Genomic DNA, 18,291 nt, shown 5'->3' with positions numbered 1-18,291 from the left:
TGAACATTTAGCCCAAATGTTAACAAAAACCCAATGAACCCCTTTTTAAGGTTTGACCAAGTTTGATTAAAGTATGAAAATATAGTTACTCATTTTTGAATGCTTTCACATAAGTGTTCAGTCAGACTCAATCTTCCACAATCTAAAAGCCTTTTAGCTTTGGAAAATTCAGATCCACACTACAGATTTTGCTTTATACCTAGCTCAGAGCCTAAATACTATGGCACTGGTCATCATAAACATGATTAGGCATATTGATAAAACAGATCAGATTAGGTTAGATTATTCAGTGGTCTGAACCAAAATCTTGGGTCCAGACAGGCTTGGAGTATGGGGAAGTCTAGATTTGAATTGGAACTTAGCCTCTCAGGCCGACCCGTGCTCTGCAATGGCTCTACCTGATTTTTGCACGAAAGGCTCTTCTAGTGATATTTCAGCTTTTGAGTAGATGGCTGAATTTAATAAACTGTGTGCAGCGCTTTTCACAGTCTTCCATCAGGCCTCTGATTCAGGGCCTCGGGCATTTTTCAGGGATCGGATGAGGCACCTCAGCCTCCCTGGAAAGACAGTGTTATTGATAGGGGAGCGCTATAGTGGAATGGGGAAAGCTGTGTTTGCGTTGGTGACAGACACACGGCATGGTTTCCTATCGCCAGGGAAGTTCTGGCAAGGCTGAGTTCTCTCATCATCTTTGTTCCATATCTGCACTGATTGGTTGAGGGATAAGCTTGAAGAGGCAGCTGTCAGTGGCGTTGAGCTGAACACCATATTCTGCTTCGAGATCCTGAATACACCAACAACATTGTTGCGTTGGCTCAGTTTGGTGAATCGTTGCAGCTGGTGGGCGGGCTGGTCATGCAAGAAGCAGCACACATGGGTCTGATTTTTAATCCAGATAAAACTAAATCTCTGTCCATGACAATCAAGTGGCCTCCAACTCCAGATTACAACCAGCTCAGTGTTAACCTGTCCGGATGGGACATCGAGCAGGTGGCAACTGTCAAATATTTAGGTTGCCATCACAGACAGTGCTGGGGGATGCTGAAAAGATGTGGATACACATATAGCAGCAGCTGTTGCCATGTTTCAAGCTCTTCAGTGCCTTCTGTAGGGATGTTGTGAGTCCATCAGGCTTCTGACGATCTACAGAACCAAAGTTATACCAACTCTATTGTATGGAAGTGAAATGTGGGCACTGAGGAAGGCTGAGAAACACTAGATGGTCATTTCAGTACTCATCATCTTTGTCAGCTGCTTCATATTAAGTAGCAGGACAATATCAGAAATGAGGATATTTGAAGCTGAGCCCAGCAACCGCTTCCAACAGCACAGGTGCAGTTTCAGTGGCTTTCTTGGTATGGAGATATTACTAGAATGGAAGACCAAAGAATTCTGAAGTCTGTGTACCAAAGATTGCAGCAACATGGCCAATGAGCACATGGACATCAAAAGTTTTGATAGCACGACAAGACTGCCAGTGATGAACATAAACAGAATACACAACCAGACCACCTTAAGCAGCTTGCCAGAGCTCAATCTGGGTGGTGCTCAATTTGCATCCCCTCTAGTTGGTTCAGCAACTACTTGATGAAGGAATCCATCAGCTATCGCATCTAGGAAAATCTGAGCCCTATTATTATTACTATCACTTGTCCTCCAGTCTATAACTGGAAAGTTAAAGTCTCCCATGATCATGCAGTTCCCATTAGTATTTACTTCATTAAAAACATTAAAGAGGGCTCTATCCATATCCAACTTAGATCCCGGCCGTCTATAGCGCACCCCAAGTACTATCACACGGGAAGCTCTAGTAGTTTTCTTCCCCAATGTTATTTTTGCCCAGACGGACTCGGTCTTATCCATTCCATTGCTTCTTATTTCTTTACATTCTACTTCATCATTGATATACAATGCTACTCCATCACCTTTACCTTTATTTCTGTCTTTCCTAAACAGCACATACCCTTCAATAGCTGTAGTCCAGTCATGACTACTATTCCGCCATGTTTCTGTTATCCCTATAATATCTGGTTTCACTTCCTGCACCCAGTATTTCTAATTCCTCCATTTTGTTACCTAGGCTCCTCGTATTGGTGTAATTTTTGCTGTTTGGCCTCGCTCACATTCTTTACCTGATTAGGCACGGACATTCTACAGCCAGTATGACCTATTGGACTGGTATCCACACTGCCCTTCCTCCTTATGTCCATTCTCCTACCCACGGCTGTATCCTTTCTTACTTTGTTTTCTTCCCTCTCAATGCTAAAATCCAGTGTGGAGATTACCTGGACATCTCCCAACCATCTCCTCCAAATTCCTAGTTTAAAGCTTTCTGAATCAGTTGTGCCAGCCTCCATCCTAGAAGTCTATTTCCTTCTCTACTCAGATGAAGTCCATCCCGAGAGAACTGTCCTCTGTCCATGAATGCCTCCCAGTGGCCATACATCCCAAAACCCTCCTTATAGCACCACTGCCTGAGACATCTGTTGATAGTCATAATCTTGTCACACCTTTGTTGCCCTTCTCTAGGAACAGGCAGAATCCCATTGAAGATCACCTGAGCCTCGACTTCCTTAAGTGTCTTCCCCAGCCTGGCATAGTCTCCCTTGATACGTTCCAGTGAGAATCTACCGGTATCATTTGTTCCCACATAAAGGACAATCAGTGGATTCTTTCCCGCTCCCTTTAGGATCCTTTTCAACCTCAGGTCCACATCCCGTATCTTAGCACCCGGAAGACAGCACACCCTTCTATTCTCTGGATCAGCTCTGGTTACAGGCCTGTCTATTCTTCTCAGTAAGGAGTCCCTGATCACGTAGACCTGCCTTTTCCTGGTGACGGTGCGATTCTCTGGTCTATCCCCTGTTCCCTCTGGCTGCAAGTTCTTTCCATTCCTATTCTCCCTTGTAATCCTCTTCAACTCATCTTGTATCCTCCTGGGGCTCATATTTGGTGGTCTCCATTGACTCTTCCCCTTTTCCTATAGGACTAGCCGCTCTTCTCTTCTTCCTTGCCCTTCCACCTTCAGTGACCATCTGCTGAACCCCTTCTTCATTTTCCAACTCTGCAAACCTGTTCTTGAGCTCTGTTTGTCCTTCACTAGCCCATCTTTTCCTCTGCCTGGTTCTCTTAGTCACATGCTTCCACTGTCCATTTTCTTCACCCAGCAGTCTCCCCTCAGAATTCTTCAGTCCTGCTTCCATCTGCAAGTCTGAGCTTTTCCCTTCAGCTACCTCATGTTTTTGCATAATCCACTCGGACCCCCTTCTAAACTCGACCAGACTTTCCACCTGCCTCTCCAATCCTCGTATCTTTTCTTCCATCAGCTCTATCAGATGGCACTTCATGCAGATAAAACTCTTTCCAGGTACCCCCTCCAGGATCATGTACATACCGCAGCTTCCACATCCAGTTATCTTCATTGTGTCTTCCTCTACATGGGTCACTCCCACTGCTGCCTCTGTATCTGTCATAGCCTTCCCACCTAAATCCTGTTAATCTGGGAAACACAAACCACACCAAAACACCACCACCCACAGCAAAAGGTTTGCCAGCTGTAGCTGGGAGTCTCACAGATACAGGCTTTCTCACAGGTCTTCCAGTATTTCCTACTTCCAGTAAGTCCAAAAATATCATCATCATCATCATGGAAAATCCCAAAGGGGTGTGACCACCTTGCTTTTGTTGAGTAGTGAGGACCTCATAGAAGAAATGGTTGTAGGGGACAACCTAGGTTTAAGCGATCATGAGCTAATTCAGTTCAAATTGAATGGAAGGATAAACAAAAATAAATCTGTGACTAGGGTTTTTGATTCCAAAAAGGCTGACTTTCAAAAATTAAGGAAATTAGTTAGGGGTGTGGATTGGACTGAAGAACTTGTGGCTCTAAAGGTGGAGGAGGCCTGGGATTACTTCAAGTCAAAGCTGCAGAAGCTATCGGAAGCCTGCATCCCAAGAAAGGGGGGAAAATTCATAGGCAGGAGTTGTAGACCAAGCTGGATGAGCAAGCATCTCAGAGAGGTGATTAAGAAAAAGCAGAAAGCATACAGGGAGTGGAAGATGGAAGGGATCAGCAAGGAAAGCTACCTTATTGAGGTCAGAACATGTAGGGATAGAGTGAGAAAGGCTAAAAGTCCAGTAGAGTTGGACCTTGCAAAGGGAATTAAAACCAATAGTAAAAGGTTCTATAGCCATATAAATAATAAGAAAACAAAGAAAGAAGTGGGACCGCTAAACACTGATGATGGAGTGGAGGTTAAGGATAATTTAGGCATGGCCCAATATCTAAACAAACACTTTGCCTCAGTCTCTAATAGGCTAATGAGGTTCTTAGGGATAATGGTAGGATGACAAATGGGAATGAGGATATGGAGGTAGATATTACCATATCTGAGGTAGAAGCCAAACTCGAACATCTTAATGGGACTAAATTGGGTGGCCCAGATAATCTTCATCCAAGAATATTAAAGGAAATGGCACATGAAATTGCAAGCCCATTAGCAAGAATTTTTAATGAATCTGTAAACTCAGGGGTTGTACCGTATGACTGGAGAACTGCTAACATAGTTCCTATATTTAAGAAAGGAAAAAAACGTGATCCGGATAACTACAGGCACGTTAGTTTGACATCTGTAGTATGCAAGGTCTTGGAAAAAATTTTGAAGGAGAAAGCAGTTAAGGACATTGAGGTCAATGGTAAATGGGACAAAATACAACATGGTTTTATGAAAGGTAGATCGTGCCAAACCAACTTGATCTCCTTCTTTGAGAAAGTAACACATTTTTTTAGACAAAGGAAACGCAGTGGATCTAATTTACCTAGATTTCAGTAAGGTGTTTGATACTTTGCCACATGGGGAATTGTTAGTTAAATTGGAAAAGATGAGGATCAATATGAAAATTGAAAGGTGGATAAGAAATTGTTTAAAAGGGAGACTACAGCAGGTCATACTGAAAGCTGAACTGTCAGACTGGAGGGAAGTTACCAGTGGAGTTCCTCAGGGATCGGTTTTGGGACCAATCTTATTTAATCTTTTTATTACTGACCTCGGCACAAAAAGTGGGAGTGTGCTAATAAAGTTTGCGGATGATACAAAGCTGGGAGGTATTGCCAATTTAGAGAAGGATCGGGATATCATACAGAAGGATCTGGATGACCTTGTAAACTGGAGTAATAGTAATAAGATGAAATTTAATAGTGAGAAGTGCAAGGTCATGCATTTAGAGATTAATAACAAGAATTTTAATTATAAGCTGGGGACGCATCAATTAGAAGTAACGGAGGAGGAGAAGGACCTTGGAGTATTGGTTGACCACAGGATGACTATGAGCTGCCAATGTGATGTGGCCGTGAAAAAAGCTAATGCGGTCTTGGGATGCATCAGGCGAGGTATTTCCAGTAGAGATAAGGAGGTGTTAGTACCGTTATACAAGGCACTGGTGAGACCTCAACTGGAATACTGTGTGCAGTTCTGGTTTCCCATGTTTAAGAATGATGAATTCAAACTGGAACAGGTACAGAGAAGGGTTACTAGGATGATCCGAGGAATGGAAAACCTGTCTTATGAAAGGAGACTCAAGGAGCTTGGCTTGTTTAGCCTAACCAAAAGAAGGTTGAGGGGAGATACGATTGCTCTCTATAAATATATCAGAGGGATAAATACCAGGGAGGAAGAGGAATTATTTAAGCTCAGTAGCAATGTGGACACAAGAACAAATGGATATAAACTGGCCATCGGGTAGTTTAGACTTGAAATTAGATGAAGGTTTCTAACCATCAGAGGAGTGAAGTTCTGGAATAGCCTTCCAAGGGAAGCAGTGGGGGCAAAAGACATATCTGGCTTCAAGATTAAACTCGATAAGTTTATGGAGGAGATGGTATGATGGGATAACATAATTTTGGCAATTAATTGATCTTTAACTATTCATGGGAAATAGGCCCAATGGCCTGTGATGGGATGTTAGATGGGGTGGGATCTGAGTTACTACAGAGAATTCTTTCCTGGGTAACTGGCTGGTGAATCTTTCCGACATGCTCAGGGTTCAGCTGATCGCTATATTTGGGGTCGGGAAGGAATTTTCCTCCAGGGCAGATTGGAAGAGGCCCTGGGGGTTTTTTGCCTTCCTCTGTAGCATGGGGCACGGGTCACTTGCTGGAGGATTCTCTGCACCTTGACGTCTTTAAACCATGATTTGAGGACTTCAATAGCTCAGACATAGGTGAGAGGTTTTTTGCAGGAGTGGGTGGGTGAGATTCTGTGGCCTGCATTGTGCAGGAGGTCAGACTAGATGATCATAGTGTCCCTTCTGACCTTAATATCTATGAATCTAATAGGTTCTGGTAGTTGAAATAAGGTTCAGATAATCTGAGGTCTGGGACGCTCATCCAAACCTAGCTTCCAACCTTTTTGAGTTTGCTCATTACAAGTTATAATTTAATGCCTAATGTGTATTACTCCTGCCTGATTTGTCCACACACATGAATTCACAATTAGTGCACTGTGACACTACACCCTTTCCTAGGAGAAGGGGCCTGAAACAGAAGGAAATTAAATCCTAGCCATTTAAATCACAAAATTGAGTAATGGAGGCTGAAGTCAAGACTTCTGCACCTTGGAAGGAAGGATAAAACTTTATTAAGCTTTACAAAAGGACACGCTCAGTCTTATGGGCCTACAATTAGACTAACTGCACTCACAGTATGTTTTTATCCTGTGCTATGCCTAAAGGAATTCCCATTTTTAAGGCCTTGCCTGCTCAAAAGAATGCATCAGGCAGGCATAGCAAAGAAATAGGTTGGATTTAAACTTAGACACAGGCAGAAAAAAGTAGTGGTTTTGGTTTTTACAAAAGCACTCCCAACAGTCACTTCAATTTTGGTCGTGTTGCAGCTGGGGTTTTTTTAATCAAAAAGGCAGCAGGATTCAAAATATGTTTTGAAGGTCACCTCCATTTTGTGTCTGCTAACTTTGAAATGTCCCCCTTCAAACAATTCTTTCCCATTTTTCCCCCCAAATGGTCCATCTGTTGAGGAACAAATCAGGAAGCTAACGTTCCCCAAGATATTAAGTGAAAATAGGACTTATTATCCTCATCCTATGTAGATTGATCAGACATTACAGAAACATTTTAGATACCATTTTCCATCAGGAACTACATATCCATCTTAGAAAGCCATGGAAAATGGCAGAAAAAGAGACTGGATGTTCTGAGATATATTGCAAGACACACAAGAGATTTAGAAATGTAGCATTTCTATTAAGAAAATGTACACAAGTTCAAGGGTGTTGACATCTGGACACTGCTTTAATACAATTCAGTACAAAGAAAGCAACACGTCATTATTGCTGGTTACCAGAAGTTGGGATTAGAAGTGGATTGACAGTGTGTTACCTGTTCTTCCCTCTACTGAAGTCCAGTTGCTTAAATCCCCACTAATGCTAGTGACTGTAGCTGTGTATTTCCGTCCAGGTACCAGACCACTGAAAGTGTATTCTTTAGCTTCTTTCACAAGAGCCTTGTTTATGACGGTAAGATCCCTGTCTCCCAGTGAAACCACATAACTGTCCCATTCTGCAACAGGGGTCATCCACATGACACTAAGTGAAGATTCATTAGCATGCTTTACCCGGAGCTGAAGAACAGGCTGTGGAGCTAAGGGAAGAACATGAGTATAGCAATGAGCAAAGGACTTTGCAATGGACACACATGCCACATCTTGACCGCGCTGCTGTCGGGAGCTAGGCTAGCAATAAGAGAGTAACAGAAATTTTACTACTCATGGGGAATGGCTTTGCCTGTGGCTGGGGAGTAAATCTCACAAAATAACTCTGCAATGGTCAGGGGCTACAAACAGGGACATAAAACAATTATACTAGAAAATAGATATAGGGCAAAATGTAGCTGTGACAAACAGTCATGTCCAGTGATGAGCTGCCAAAATCGTAACAACCGGTTCCCTTCCTCACCTCACGAAGGGGTCGTGGCCCGCCCCCGCCCCCCAGGACTCCTGCCCCATCCAACTCCCCGTGTTCCTTGAAGCCCCCCGCCCCCCCGGTACCCATCCACCCCCCCCATCCCCTGACTGCCCCCAGAACCGGGCAGGAGGGTCTCGTGGACCACCGTAGTGGGTGCCCACCCCTAAGAGCCAGAGTGGGGAGTCCCGGAGGTGCTTACCTGGGGCGGCTCCCGGGAAGCATCCGGCAGGTCCCTCTGGCTCCTAGGGGCGGGTTAGCATAGCAAGGGGGGGAACAGGGGGAGCGGCTGCTCCCCCCACTGATCACATCAAAAGTGGCGCCTTAGGCACCAACTCCCTGGGTGCTCCAGGGCTGGAGCCCCCATGGGGAAAATTTGGTGGGTGCAGAGCCCCCACAAGCAGCTGCCCGCCCCGCGCCCAGCCCCAGCTCACCTCTGCTCCGCCTCCTCCCCTGAACGCACCGGCCCACCCTGCTTCTCCGCCCCCGCCATCCCGGTTTCCCGCGAATCAGCTGTTCGCGCGGGAAGCCTGGGAAGGCTGAGAAGGAGTCAGCGGCTTTGCGCTCAGGCCCAGGGAGGCGGAGGTGAGCTGGGGCAGTGAGTGGTTCCCCTGCGTGCCCCCCGGGTTACCTGCTGCGGCGCGGGAGGCCCTCCTCACGACCCCCCCGCCCGCCCCAGCTCCCCTCCGCTCCGCCTCCTCGGGCCTGAGCGCGAAGACGCCACTTGCTTCTCAGCCCTCCCCGGCTTCCTGCGTGAACAGCTGATTCATGGGAAGCCAGGCAGGGGGTGGAGGTGGCGGAGAGGCAGGGTGGGGTGGCATGTTCAGGGGAGGAGGCGGAGCGGAGGTGAGCTGGGGCATGGCGCGAGGCGGGGAGCTGCCGGTGGGGGCTCTGCACCCACCAAATTTTCCCCGGGGGTGCTTCAGCCCCAGAGCACCCACAGAGTCAGCGCCTAAGGCGCCACTTATGGCTGGTTGTTAAATTTAGAAGCCCTTTTAGAACCGGTTGTCCCTCACATGCGAACTGGTGCAAACCGGTGCGAACGGGCTCCAGTTCACCACTGGTCATGTCAGTTACATGTCTGGGGCCATATTCTGTTTATTCTGCTGTACTTCTGGAGTAATTCTACTGAAGTTAATGGAGTGACTCTGAATTTATCGTGGTATATAGGAGCAGAATTTGGCCCTGAGTGTGTATTGGTACATTGATGTGTGTGGGGAGGAGGGTGCTGGCAGGGCGGCCCTTGGTGGGGAGCCAAAAGGGGCCATTTGCCACGGGTCCCCTATTTGAGAGGGCTCCCAAACAGAGTGGCATTGCAATCTGGCATGCAGGGTTGCAGCACTACTCACTGAAATATGGCCTTGCAGCCCCTCGGTCAGAATGGAGGAGCGGAGGGCCAAACCTGAGTGATGTGTGACCTCACACGTGAGGTTGCAATGCCTGGAGCAGGCAGCTGGGCCCAGCCCCCTGGGACAGGAGCTGAGCTACCTCTGTGGGGTATGTGGAATTCAGGCTCGCTCTCCAAGCCCCCACTCCTCCTTGGGGGCTCTCTCTTTAGTGGTAATTTATTTTGGAAGGATGTGGGAGGGGGCCTCTGCTTCAGATTTTGCCTCAGGTGCCCCAAAACCTCTGTGTGGCCCTAGGTGCTAGGCATTCATAATTGAATTTCAGCTTATGGGCCAGATTCTGGTCTCTGTTACTTTGAATTTATACCAGTGTTAATCCATTGAGTTCAAAGAAGTTACTGCAGGTTTGCACCAGAGAAATCAGAATCAGAACACCTTTGACTTAAATTACTCTGGATTTTCATCGGTGTGAGATCAGAATCTGTTTTGCTGAGTTAAATTGGCCAGAAAACGGTGGTGAATGCTAAATTAATATAACGTGCACTGATCTGGCATACTGTGGCTATGCAAAATGAGTGCAGTTTATACACCCAGGAAGTGAAAGTGAGGGTGTAGCAGGAAAAGCACTCAATCAGGCACACCCTGCCTTATCTTACACCCTTCTGTTGATTGCTTTTCCCGTTACACACTCCCTCATGCCCCTCTCAGTGTGTCCATTACACTAATTTTCAGGTACAGAGTAAAATCCTACCTATTACACATAAAACAAGTGTCAATTAAGACTCAGAAACCAAATTCTGATTTGACTTATTCCATTCTGCGACTCCAGAGTAACACCATAAAACTCACTGCACTTACTCTGGATTTGCACTGATGTAACAGAGTAGAATTGACCCATTGTATATGCTTGCTGGAGCACATAGACTGGAGGTGCAATCCTTACTCCTGAACCAGCCTAGTTCAAATCAGTGATTGTAGCTAGCTAGTAGGGCTGACAGGGAAGCCAGCCCACACATTGCTCACAGAAACATCCACTGCAGGAATGGCAATATCACACTCATTATAAGAATGTCGGATGTGTCTCCAGGAACATCAGTCAAAAAAAAAAGCAGCACTGAACTCTTGGAAACCTTGTATCTTTCCTTGGTTCTGATAGATGGGTAATGCCGCACCTGTTTCTGAGGCGCAAGCTGCAAGCATTTGATTCCCAAGAGGGCCACTAACTAATCTATATATTTGTTACTACCATCTGTGGTGTGCAGAGGCTGGTTTTTTCTGTGCTATTTCTGTGCTCACACCCACCTGCTTTTTGTTTTCATCATGTTCTCATGCAGCCTGCTGAGCTGGTGGACACTTGCATCTGCAGTGTTGTTCATTGCCCTTAGCTGCTTCCTTATAGTGAGCCACCTGCCCCTTTGTTCCTATATCTAGCACACTTATCTGAGAAAGGACAGCTTCTGTGATGCAGGTGGATCTTAGGGCAGAGAAGAGGCTACTCTAACTTAAACCCATGAGACATCCTTAGATAAAATTAGGCACCCTTTCATCATTTACACCACTATAGGATGCGTATAAGTGTATTTTGAAAATGAGGTACTCCTCTCTTCTTCAGCCTGATATGCCCTTAGACTATTCTGATCTCAGTTATACCAGTGCAAATGCAGATTATCTCCACTGATGTCAGGAGAGTTAGATTTATGATGAACAAAGTCTGGCACATACTCTCACATACAGCCGTTTACACACCACAGGATGGACCACTGTCTTAATGTGTACATCACTCAGTTATATCTCATGGGTCTGATTCTGCTTTCACGTGCAAGGTAAAACTGGAGTTACTTCCTGGAAGTCAATGGAGTTATCCCAGTGTAAAAGTGGTGTGAGATGCTGATCAGGTCTCTCATGCCTGAATGAATGCAAAACCAGACCAAATCACTCTGCTTTACCTCTTACCTCTTTTTTCTGACCACCTGAAATTTGATGTGCAATTTATAACACTCTTCACACCACCACTGAATTTGGTCCCATCTCTTTTAAAGAGGAGAGTCACTATTTTAAATATTAAATTGTGGCTAATCAAAGGGATAGAACTCCTGAGCAAAATCTGAATGAGGAATTCAGGATTTGGACCAATAATAAATTAAGCAAACAAACAAATAATAAGAGTCTAGGAATTTGCTCTTTCATTTACAGTTATTATGAAGATGACTATAAATGTTTTGAATTAAAATAGTTATCTATGCTCATGTGAAAGCGTTTTCCTAGTGAATGAGTATAATACATACCACTTATTTTATTTTTTTTCCAGCTACTAAAAATAGCCAACTTGAAAGTTTTGAAGTTTCATGCTATCAGTATAATGAGATTGCTGACCTGTTCTGCCTTTGCAGCGAGCAGTGTTCTGTAAGCCTCCACTCTCCACTATGACTGCCACCTCATATTGTCTTCCTGGGATGAGTCGTATATCCTGGATGACATATTCTCTTCTGTCTTTCTTTAATGTAGTGTTCAGCAGCACAGTGGAGAGGTTGAACAACATAATGTAGTATCTCTCCCAGTCTCCAGCAGGGGGCAGCCAGCTCACTGTCAGAGACCTCAGCAAACCACCACTGCTAGCTTTCAGCTCTGAAACTTTCTGAGGAACTGAAATACAGAAACAGGTGAGTAATTTGTGTTTTTTCTGGGGAAATATAACTGGACAGCAATGAAACCTGGCTCACAGCTCAGACATTGCCGAAGTGCTTTGATCAATCAGTTATAGTAAAATCAAGCCCCAGATTTTTCACCTGTCAATGGGAATTAGATTCTTAAGAGTTTAAATCACTTTTGAAAATGAGATTTATGGTCCTAAGTCAGTTAGGCATTGCAACACTGAATGCAGCAATGCCTAAATACCTTTAAAAATTTGGGCCAAAATGCGTTTTGACAAAGTGTAGTACCCATCTGAGTGAGAAATTTACCCTCTCCCACACAAAGAACTCACTGTTTGTCAGTTACTGACATCAGAAATGCTGAACCCTAAATCAGAGGTTAGCGAAAACCTTATGCATTTTCAGAATGAAACTCGCAGCATTTTAAGTTATTTTTCCTGCTGTTCTCTGTAGTTGTTTAACTCAGATGGACTCTATTAACAATTTTTGGATGTCCTGCATGTACTTTTCACCCACTTGAAAACTTTTCCAATCTAAATTCTACCAACTGCCAAGAGGTGTAGGATGGAGGTAACGTGGACTCATGGTTAACAGTAGTATGTGGGTGGGCAGAACTTTGGCAGTCTTTTCAGTTTGATCAATCAGATAAGATGAAAAATAGCTATACACCTAAAATAAATAAATAACCCAACACCACAAAGACTGTCATGTGCTTTAGTCAGTGCTGTGGGCAGTCAAAATGGCTTAGATTTAATGAGCTACGCCTAGAACCAGGATCTTGCTTACAACCAAATTTCATAGCATATCAAATGCTTGGGATCTTAATATTGATGACTCCGTTCCAATATATATAAATGAACTCTAGAACCGTTGTGATTGAGACCGAAGACTTGAACATGTCTGACTTGTGAGTGTTCTTCTATCCACAGATATATGACCATAGAGGGGCAATGTTGTTATACTTTGTTGATAGTTTTAAATAATTGCACAGTACCTTACATGCATATTTCCATTTACTGTAGCCCTGTTTTATCTCTCTCTCTGGATTGTGTTCAAAATAATAAAATTAGGCAAAAATTACTGAATGTACAGGCGCTGAATAGTTTTGCTACAGGCTCAACCTATGCTGATTTCTATCTACAGCATATACCACCGCTTCTTTCTGACAGGTCAGCACTGTAGCTTTGACTACTGGCTGCAAGGTTGCTGTAAGCAGTAAGGAGTACTGTAAGAAGTACAGTAAGATCAGCCCAACAATTTTTGCCTCACAGAATCATAGAGTTTAAGGCCAGAAGGGACCACTAGATAATCTATTCTGACCTGCTGTACATCACAGGCCACCAACACCAGCCAGCACCTGCACACTATACCCAACAACCAAATCTCAGCAACCTCCTATTGCCTAGCAACCAAATCTGCTTCTCTTCCAACATGATCTTCTACATGGCAGTGTATTCAATGGGATAGATCAAAGAGGCTTTGATTACAAATGTTCTTACTGATGCACAAGACTTACCTGTCCTGCCAGTTGCCATCTTATCAGTGAATAATTCACCACTGATTGTGCTGACAGTGACCTGATAAAGACTTCCTGGAATCAACTTGTCAAACTGAGCCTCTGTGACCTGGGGCTGTAAAGTTTTGATTTCTTTAATGGATCCAAGATGAGACAGAGTGATATTGTAGAAATCTAGGTTTCCTAGAGGTCTTTTCCATGTAACTTTTAATGTATCCAAGCTGCCATCATTCGTCACCATCAAAGCTGAGACTTCTGCTGGGGCTAAAAAAAAATAACGAAAAAGAAAACAAAATATTTCACCCACAGAGTACACAACATGTACATGGCATGTAGTTTGATTTTTTAAACCTATATTTAAGACCATTTATACCCAAAGTGGCTCTACTAACATTGCTTACTGTAACATCACTGGATGATCAAATACACGAGTCACCTCCTTATTTTCATTGATTGTGCATGTTGAATGTAAAGGCTTATAATGGCACGCGCTGCTCAAGGTTATTGAAAGCCAGAGAGGTGTTAGCACAACAAAAGCTGTAGTTTGACTGGAGTTATTCCTGATTGACACCAGTGTAAGTGGGATCAAAATATGATCCTGTGTATTTTGACATTTCACCAGAAGAAAAGCAAACCAACAACTCTCACCTTGTTTTCTGCGAGGGCTGTTCTTAAACGTATCAAAAGTTACGAAGGTTCTTTTCTTCCTGTTTTGTTTTTCTAAAGTGACCGCTTTGACCTATGCTATTCCATGCAGATTTAAATAGTGGGTCACCATCTACTGTCATGCCATGTGCATAATTCCCAGTGAAGTCAACAGGAGTTTTCAGTGAGTCTCAAAGTCAGGATTTCTAACCCCCCAAAAATAATCTACAGAAATATTACCTCCAACTTCTCAGAAAACCACTAAACTCTGCAACTCAGATAATTAAGTTAAACCCCATACAATGCTATGAAAGAATGGGGCTGTATGCTGCCTAGATTCAGGCATGCAACATTCAATTGGGGTCAGCTGGAGCTCTGCCACACAGAGGGCAGAATTATGAACCTTAGTGTTCCGTTTAGGCCAGACCAAACAATTCCACTTCTTATTTTGAAATTCGCTATATTGCAGCCTCACAGTTTTGCTATGCGTTATTTATGATATCATTACCTGTCCTAACCAGTTTAAAGTTGTAGCTTTCTAGTCCTGCAGCTTCAGCTATGATAGTGAGATTATACAGGTGACCTGCTGTAAGTCCAAGAAAAGTGTAGGAGAGTAAGCGTTCCTCATGGTTGATCTCACGAACCGGTCCTTCTTTATCCAGTAATAGCAGCCTGTATCGATCCACATAACCAGAGCCAGGTAGCCATGAAACGTGGATAGTGTCTGTCTTGACACTGATCTGAATGTTTTGCACTGGGGATGGCACTGATGAAATAAAAAACATATGTTTTACAGGTAATGGTTTTCTTCACTATCTGAGCAAGATTGAACTGTTCAACTTTGCAAAGATTTTGAGTGTTTAGGGTTTGCCAAAAGCAAAACCAAAATTGATGGCCAAATTGGACCTGCCAACATTTCTTCATACTTAGAAGAGGTCTCTTAAAATTAATTAGAAATTCTTGGTTTACCTCTATTTATAACCAACCTGAACCATGTTAGGTTAATGAAGACTGATTACATGCATAACTTGCTATCTAGGAGAAATGCATATCTATACCCTTTTTGAAATGCATAACCTCAAAATGTGTGTAAAAATGCTCAGTAGCCTTATTTAGATGCACTACACATAAAACAGGTCTCACCAGTAGATCCGCTGATGTGAATTGCTGGGGTGCTTTTATTTCCAGCAACTGCAGTGATGATAACATTGTATTTGCTCCCAGGGGTTAGACTGGAAAAGGTCTCTTCTCTTCTTGAAATACCTCCTTGTATTGAGACATTCTGTATCTTTTTATTATTATGATCAGATAATTGTAGCTCATACCAGTCCACCTTTCCTGAGGATGGACTCCACGAGACCTGCAAGCTTGTGGAAGTAGTTTTTTCCTTATTAATTTCAAATTTAGCTGGTGGTAAGGGATCTGTAATTACAAATAACAGCAAAAATATTAATTTAGTTAGGTTTTAGAAGAGTTTTACAGGTTAGCTCAATCAACTCCAACAATTTCCAGTTTTTCATCATTCCACTGCAAATCTTTATTGAAAATTTTTCTTTATTCCATTTCCAAACACCATGTTCACTGAAAACACAACTAATCTTCCTATGAATTGGCCCTGGAGAACCCAGATATATGTATAATATAGAAAAGCACATGCTTCAGTGTGTGTAAATAGTTTCAAAATCTGTTGACAACAAACCTATGGCATCACTATATTAGAAACAGCCCTGCAGTCATAATGACTCAGGATAATGTAGTCTATAAATATTAGAGCATCAGTGACTAACTTTCAGGTGCTTATGCCAGATTATGAGGGTTTTTTAGTTGGATGCACAATACCAACACCACAAATAAATGCACAACATATTTCAGCATTCCCCGGCAGTTAAGTTGGACACAAAAGTGTGTATATTTAAAGTTCTTCAAGATAAAGGTACAATTTTAATTATGATAGTGTTTTAGTTTTTGCTATTGTCTTCAATCAGAATAAGCACCTTCTGACAATACATATCCACTCTTCTACTGGAAGGGTCTCCAATACCAGAAGTATTGTCCTAAACATCAGGTCTAAACAACAATAACAAAAAACCCCAAAAAAGCTGTATATAAGCTTTTAGAATGTATACTTTAAAGGACTATTCTTTGATTAAGTAGTCATCTTGGGCCAAACTGTTTGAGAGAAAGCTTAAGCTCCAAAAATGATAGCAAGTATACTCCAAAATTTACAGACTTTTGATTATTTCATAGTTTCTTGTAACTAAAAGAAGTCATTATACACTGATGCACTAAAGCTCCCATTTGTATTTGATAACATGGTTACGTTATAATGAACAAAAAAGTACTAAAGTTGCAGAGTTAAGCACTCAAACGTTAGGAAGTGACTGAATTTAGTGCCCGTGCTGCCTTAATACAGCCTCCTTGTGCATCTATATGCCTTGCCCAACGTAACACACAAAGAGTGTGGCAGAGCCAGACAGAGATCCCAGCTGTGCAGGATACTAGCACAGCGTCTTAACCCCCTCAAAACCCATCCTTTTCCTTCTTTCAACCCGCTGCTTCATTCACTGTGCACCCTGAGTAAAGCAGGGACCCTATAAAACAAACGGGCAACTTTGATTCAGGCATTTCCTAACTTTTGAGTGCCTGACTTTGCAAACTTAAATATTCTTTTAATGTAATTTCTTGTACGTAAACTTCTAAGTTTTTTTTTAAACCAACCCCCCCACCCCTGCATAAATTCCATCTAAACCACACTGACCCTTCCATAGGGGTCCGCTTCAGACTTGCAAATTATGCCCTTTCACTGGCACACAGGGTACAATGCGGGGGAGTGGCCCTGAGGAGATTTCCTTACAGCAAGAATATCCTATGGCTAGTGTACATGTCCCTGTGGTGCTGTTTGGCACAGGTTAGTGCTAGGGCCGGGGCCAGACAGGGGCATGATGGGTAGCAGCCAGAGCGTTCTGCACACAGGAAAGTCTGGGCTGTGGAGAAGCCTGGAGACAGCCTGGTAAGGCTGCTGTGAGTTAAAGCATCCTCCAAGGCTGCTCTTACCCGGGGGACACACAAGCTGCTAGAGCAGGTTAGAATCTGGGAGGCACAAAGGTGGTTTACAGTCACCTTCGCCCTCTCCATTGGGCCATAAGTTTTAGTGCAGCACAGAATGTGGCCCTGGATTTGATTTTCAACCTCTTCTGAAGTGAGCTTGTGCAACCTGTCAGTTACCCTATCTGTAAATTGGGGCGAAATGGTACTTGCTAGCCTCCTCAGGCGGGGGTGTGAGGCCTTGCTCAGTAATAAGGGCTGCGAAGAGCTGAGACTGTGATGTGTCCTGATGAAAGCTAGAGGCACGTATCATCCAGAACACATCACACGATCCACTGTCTACAGCCAAGCCCTAAGATACAACCGAACTTGCTCCAATCCCTCAGACAGAGACAAACCCCACAAGATCTTTATCAAACATTCTTAAAACTGCAATACCCACCTGGGGAAGTGAGGAAACAGATTGACAGAGTGAGACAGGTACCCAGAAGTCACCTACTACAGGACAGGTCCAACAAGGAAAACAACAGAACACCACTGGGCGTCACGTATAGCCCCCGGCTAAAACCTCTCCAGCACATCATCAATGATCTACAACCTATCCTGGAAAACGATCCCTTACTCTCCTACACCTTGGGAGGCAGGCCAGTCCTCGCTTACAGACAGCTCCCCAACCTGAAGCAAATACTCACCAGCAACTACATACCACACCACAGAAACACTAACCAAGGAACCAATCGCTGCAGCAAACCTCGTTGCCTACTCTGTCCCCATATCTACTCTAGCGACACCATCAGAGGACTCAACCACACCATCAGGTGCTCATTCACCTGCACGTCAACTAATGTGATATATGCCATCATGTGCCCTCTGCCATGTACATTGGCCAAACAGGACAGTCCCTATGTAAAAGAATAAATGGACACAAATCGGACATCAGGAATGGTAACATACAAAAGCCAGTAGGAGAACACTTCAATCTTCCTGGACATTCTATAACAGATTTGAACGTAGCTATACTTGAACAAAAAAACTTCAGAAACAGACTTCAAAGAGAAACAGCAGAACTAAATTCATTTGCAAATTTAACACCATTAATTTGGGCTTGAATAGGG

At 43.6% G+C, this 18,291-nt stretch overlaps 1 protein-coding gene across 3 annotated transcripts in view; it reads right to left on the bottom strand.

Moving 5' to 3' along the window:
* PTPRB (protein tyrosine phosphatase receptor type B) overlaps positions 1-18,291 on the bottom strand; it is a 102,780-nt gene that overhangs the window by 44,576 nt on the left and 39,913 nt on the right. For 2 of the 3 annotated variants that reach the window (XM_073327788.2, XM_073327790.1), the window contains 5 exons: positions 15,275-15,553; positions 14,640-14,897; positions 13,487-13,750; positions 11,693-11,962; positions 7,393-7,653 (listed from right to left, as the gene is read on the bottom strand). In XM_073327788.2, coding sequence (XP_073183889.1) covers positions 7,393-7,653; positions 11,693-11,962; positions 13,487-13,750; positions 14,640-14,897; positions 15,275-15,553 — 1,332 coding nt within the window. The remainder of the gene's footprint in view (positions 1-7,392; positions 7,654-11,692; positions 11,963-13,486; positions 13,751-14,639; positions 14,898-15,274; positions 15,554-18,291) is intronic. The other variant, XM_073327789.1, reaches the window with a different exon arrangement.

The sequence above is a fragment of the Lepidochelys kempii genome, chromosome 1 (genome assembly GCF_965140285.1).
Source record: "Lepidochelys kempii isolate rLepKem1 chromosome 1, rLepKem1.hap1, whole genome shotgun sequence".
Lineage (NCBI taxonomy): Eukaryota > Metazoa > Chordata > Testudines > Cheloniidae > Lepidochelys > Lepidochelys kempii.
The sequence above is the reverse complement of the archived record's forward strand: the minus strand, read 5'-3'. Positions and strand labels throughout refer to the sequence as shown.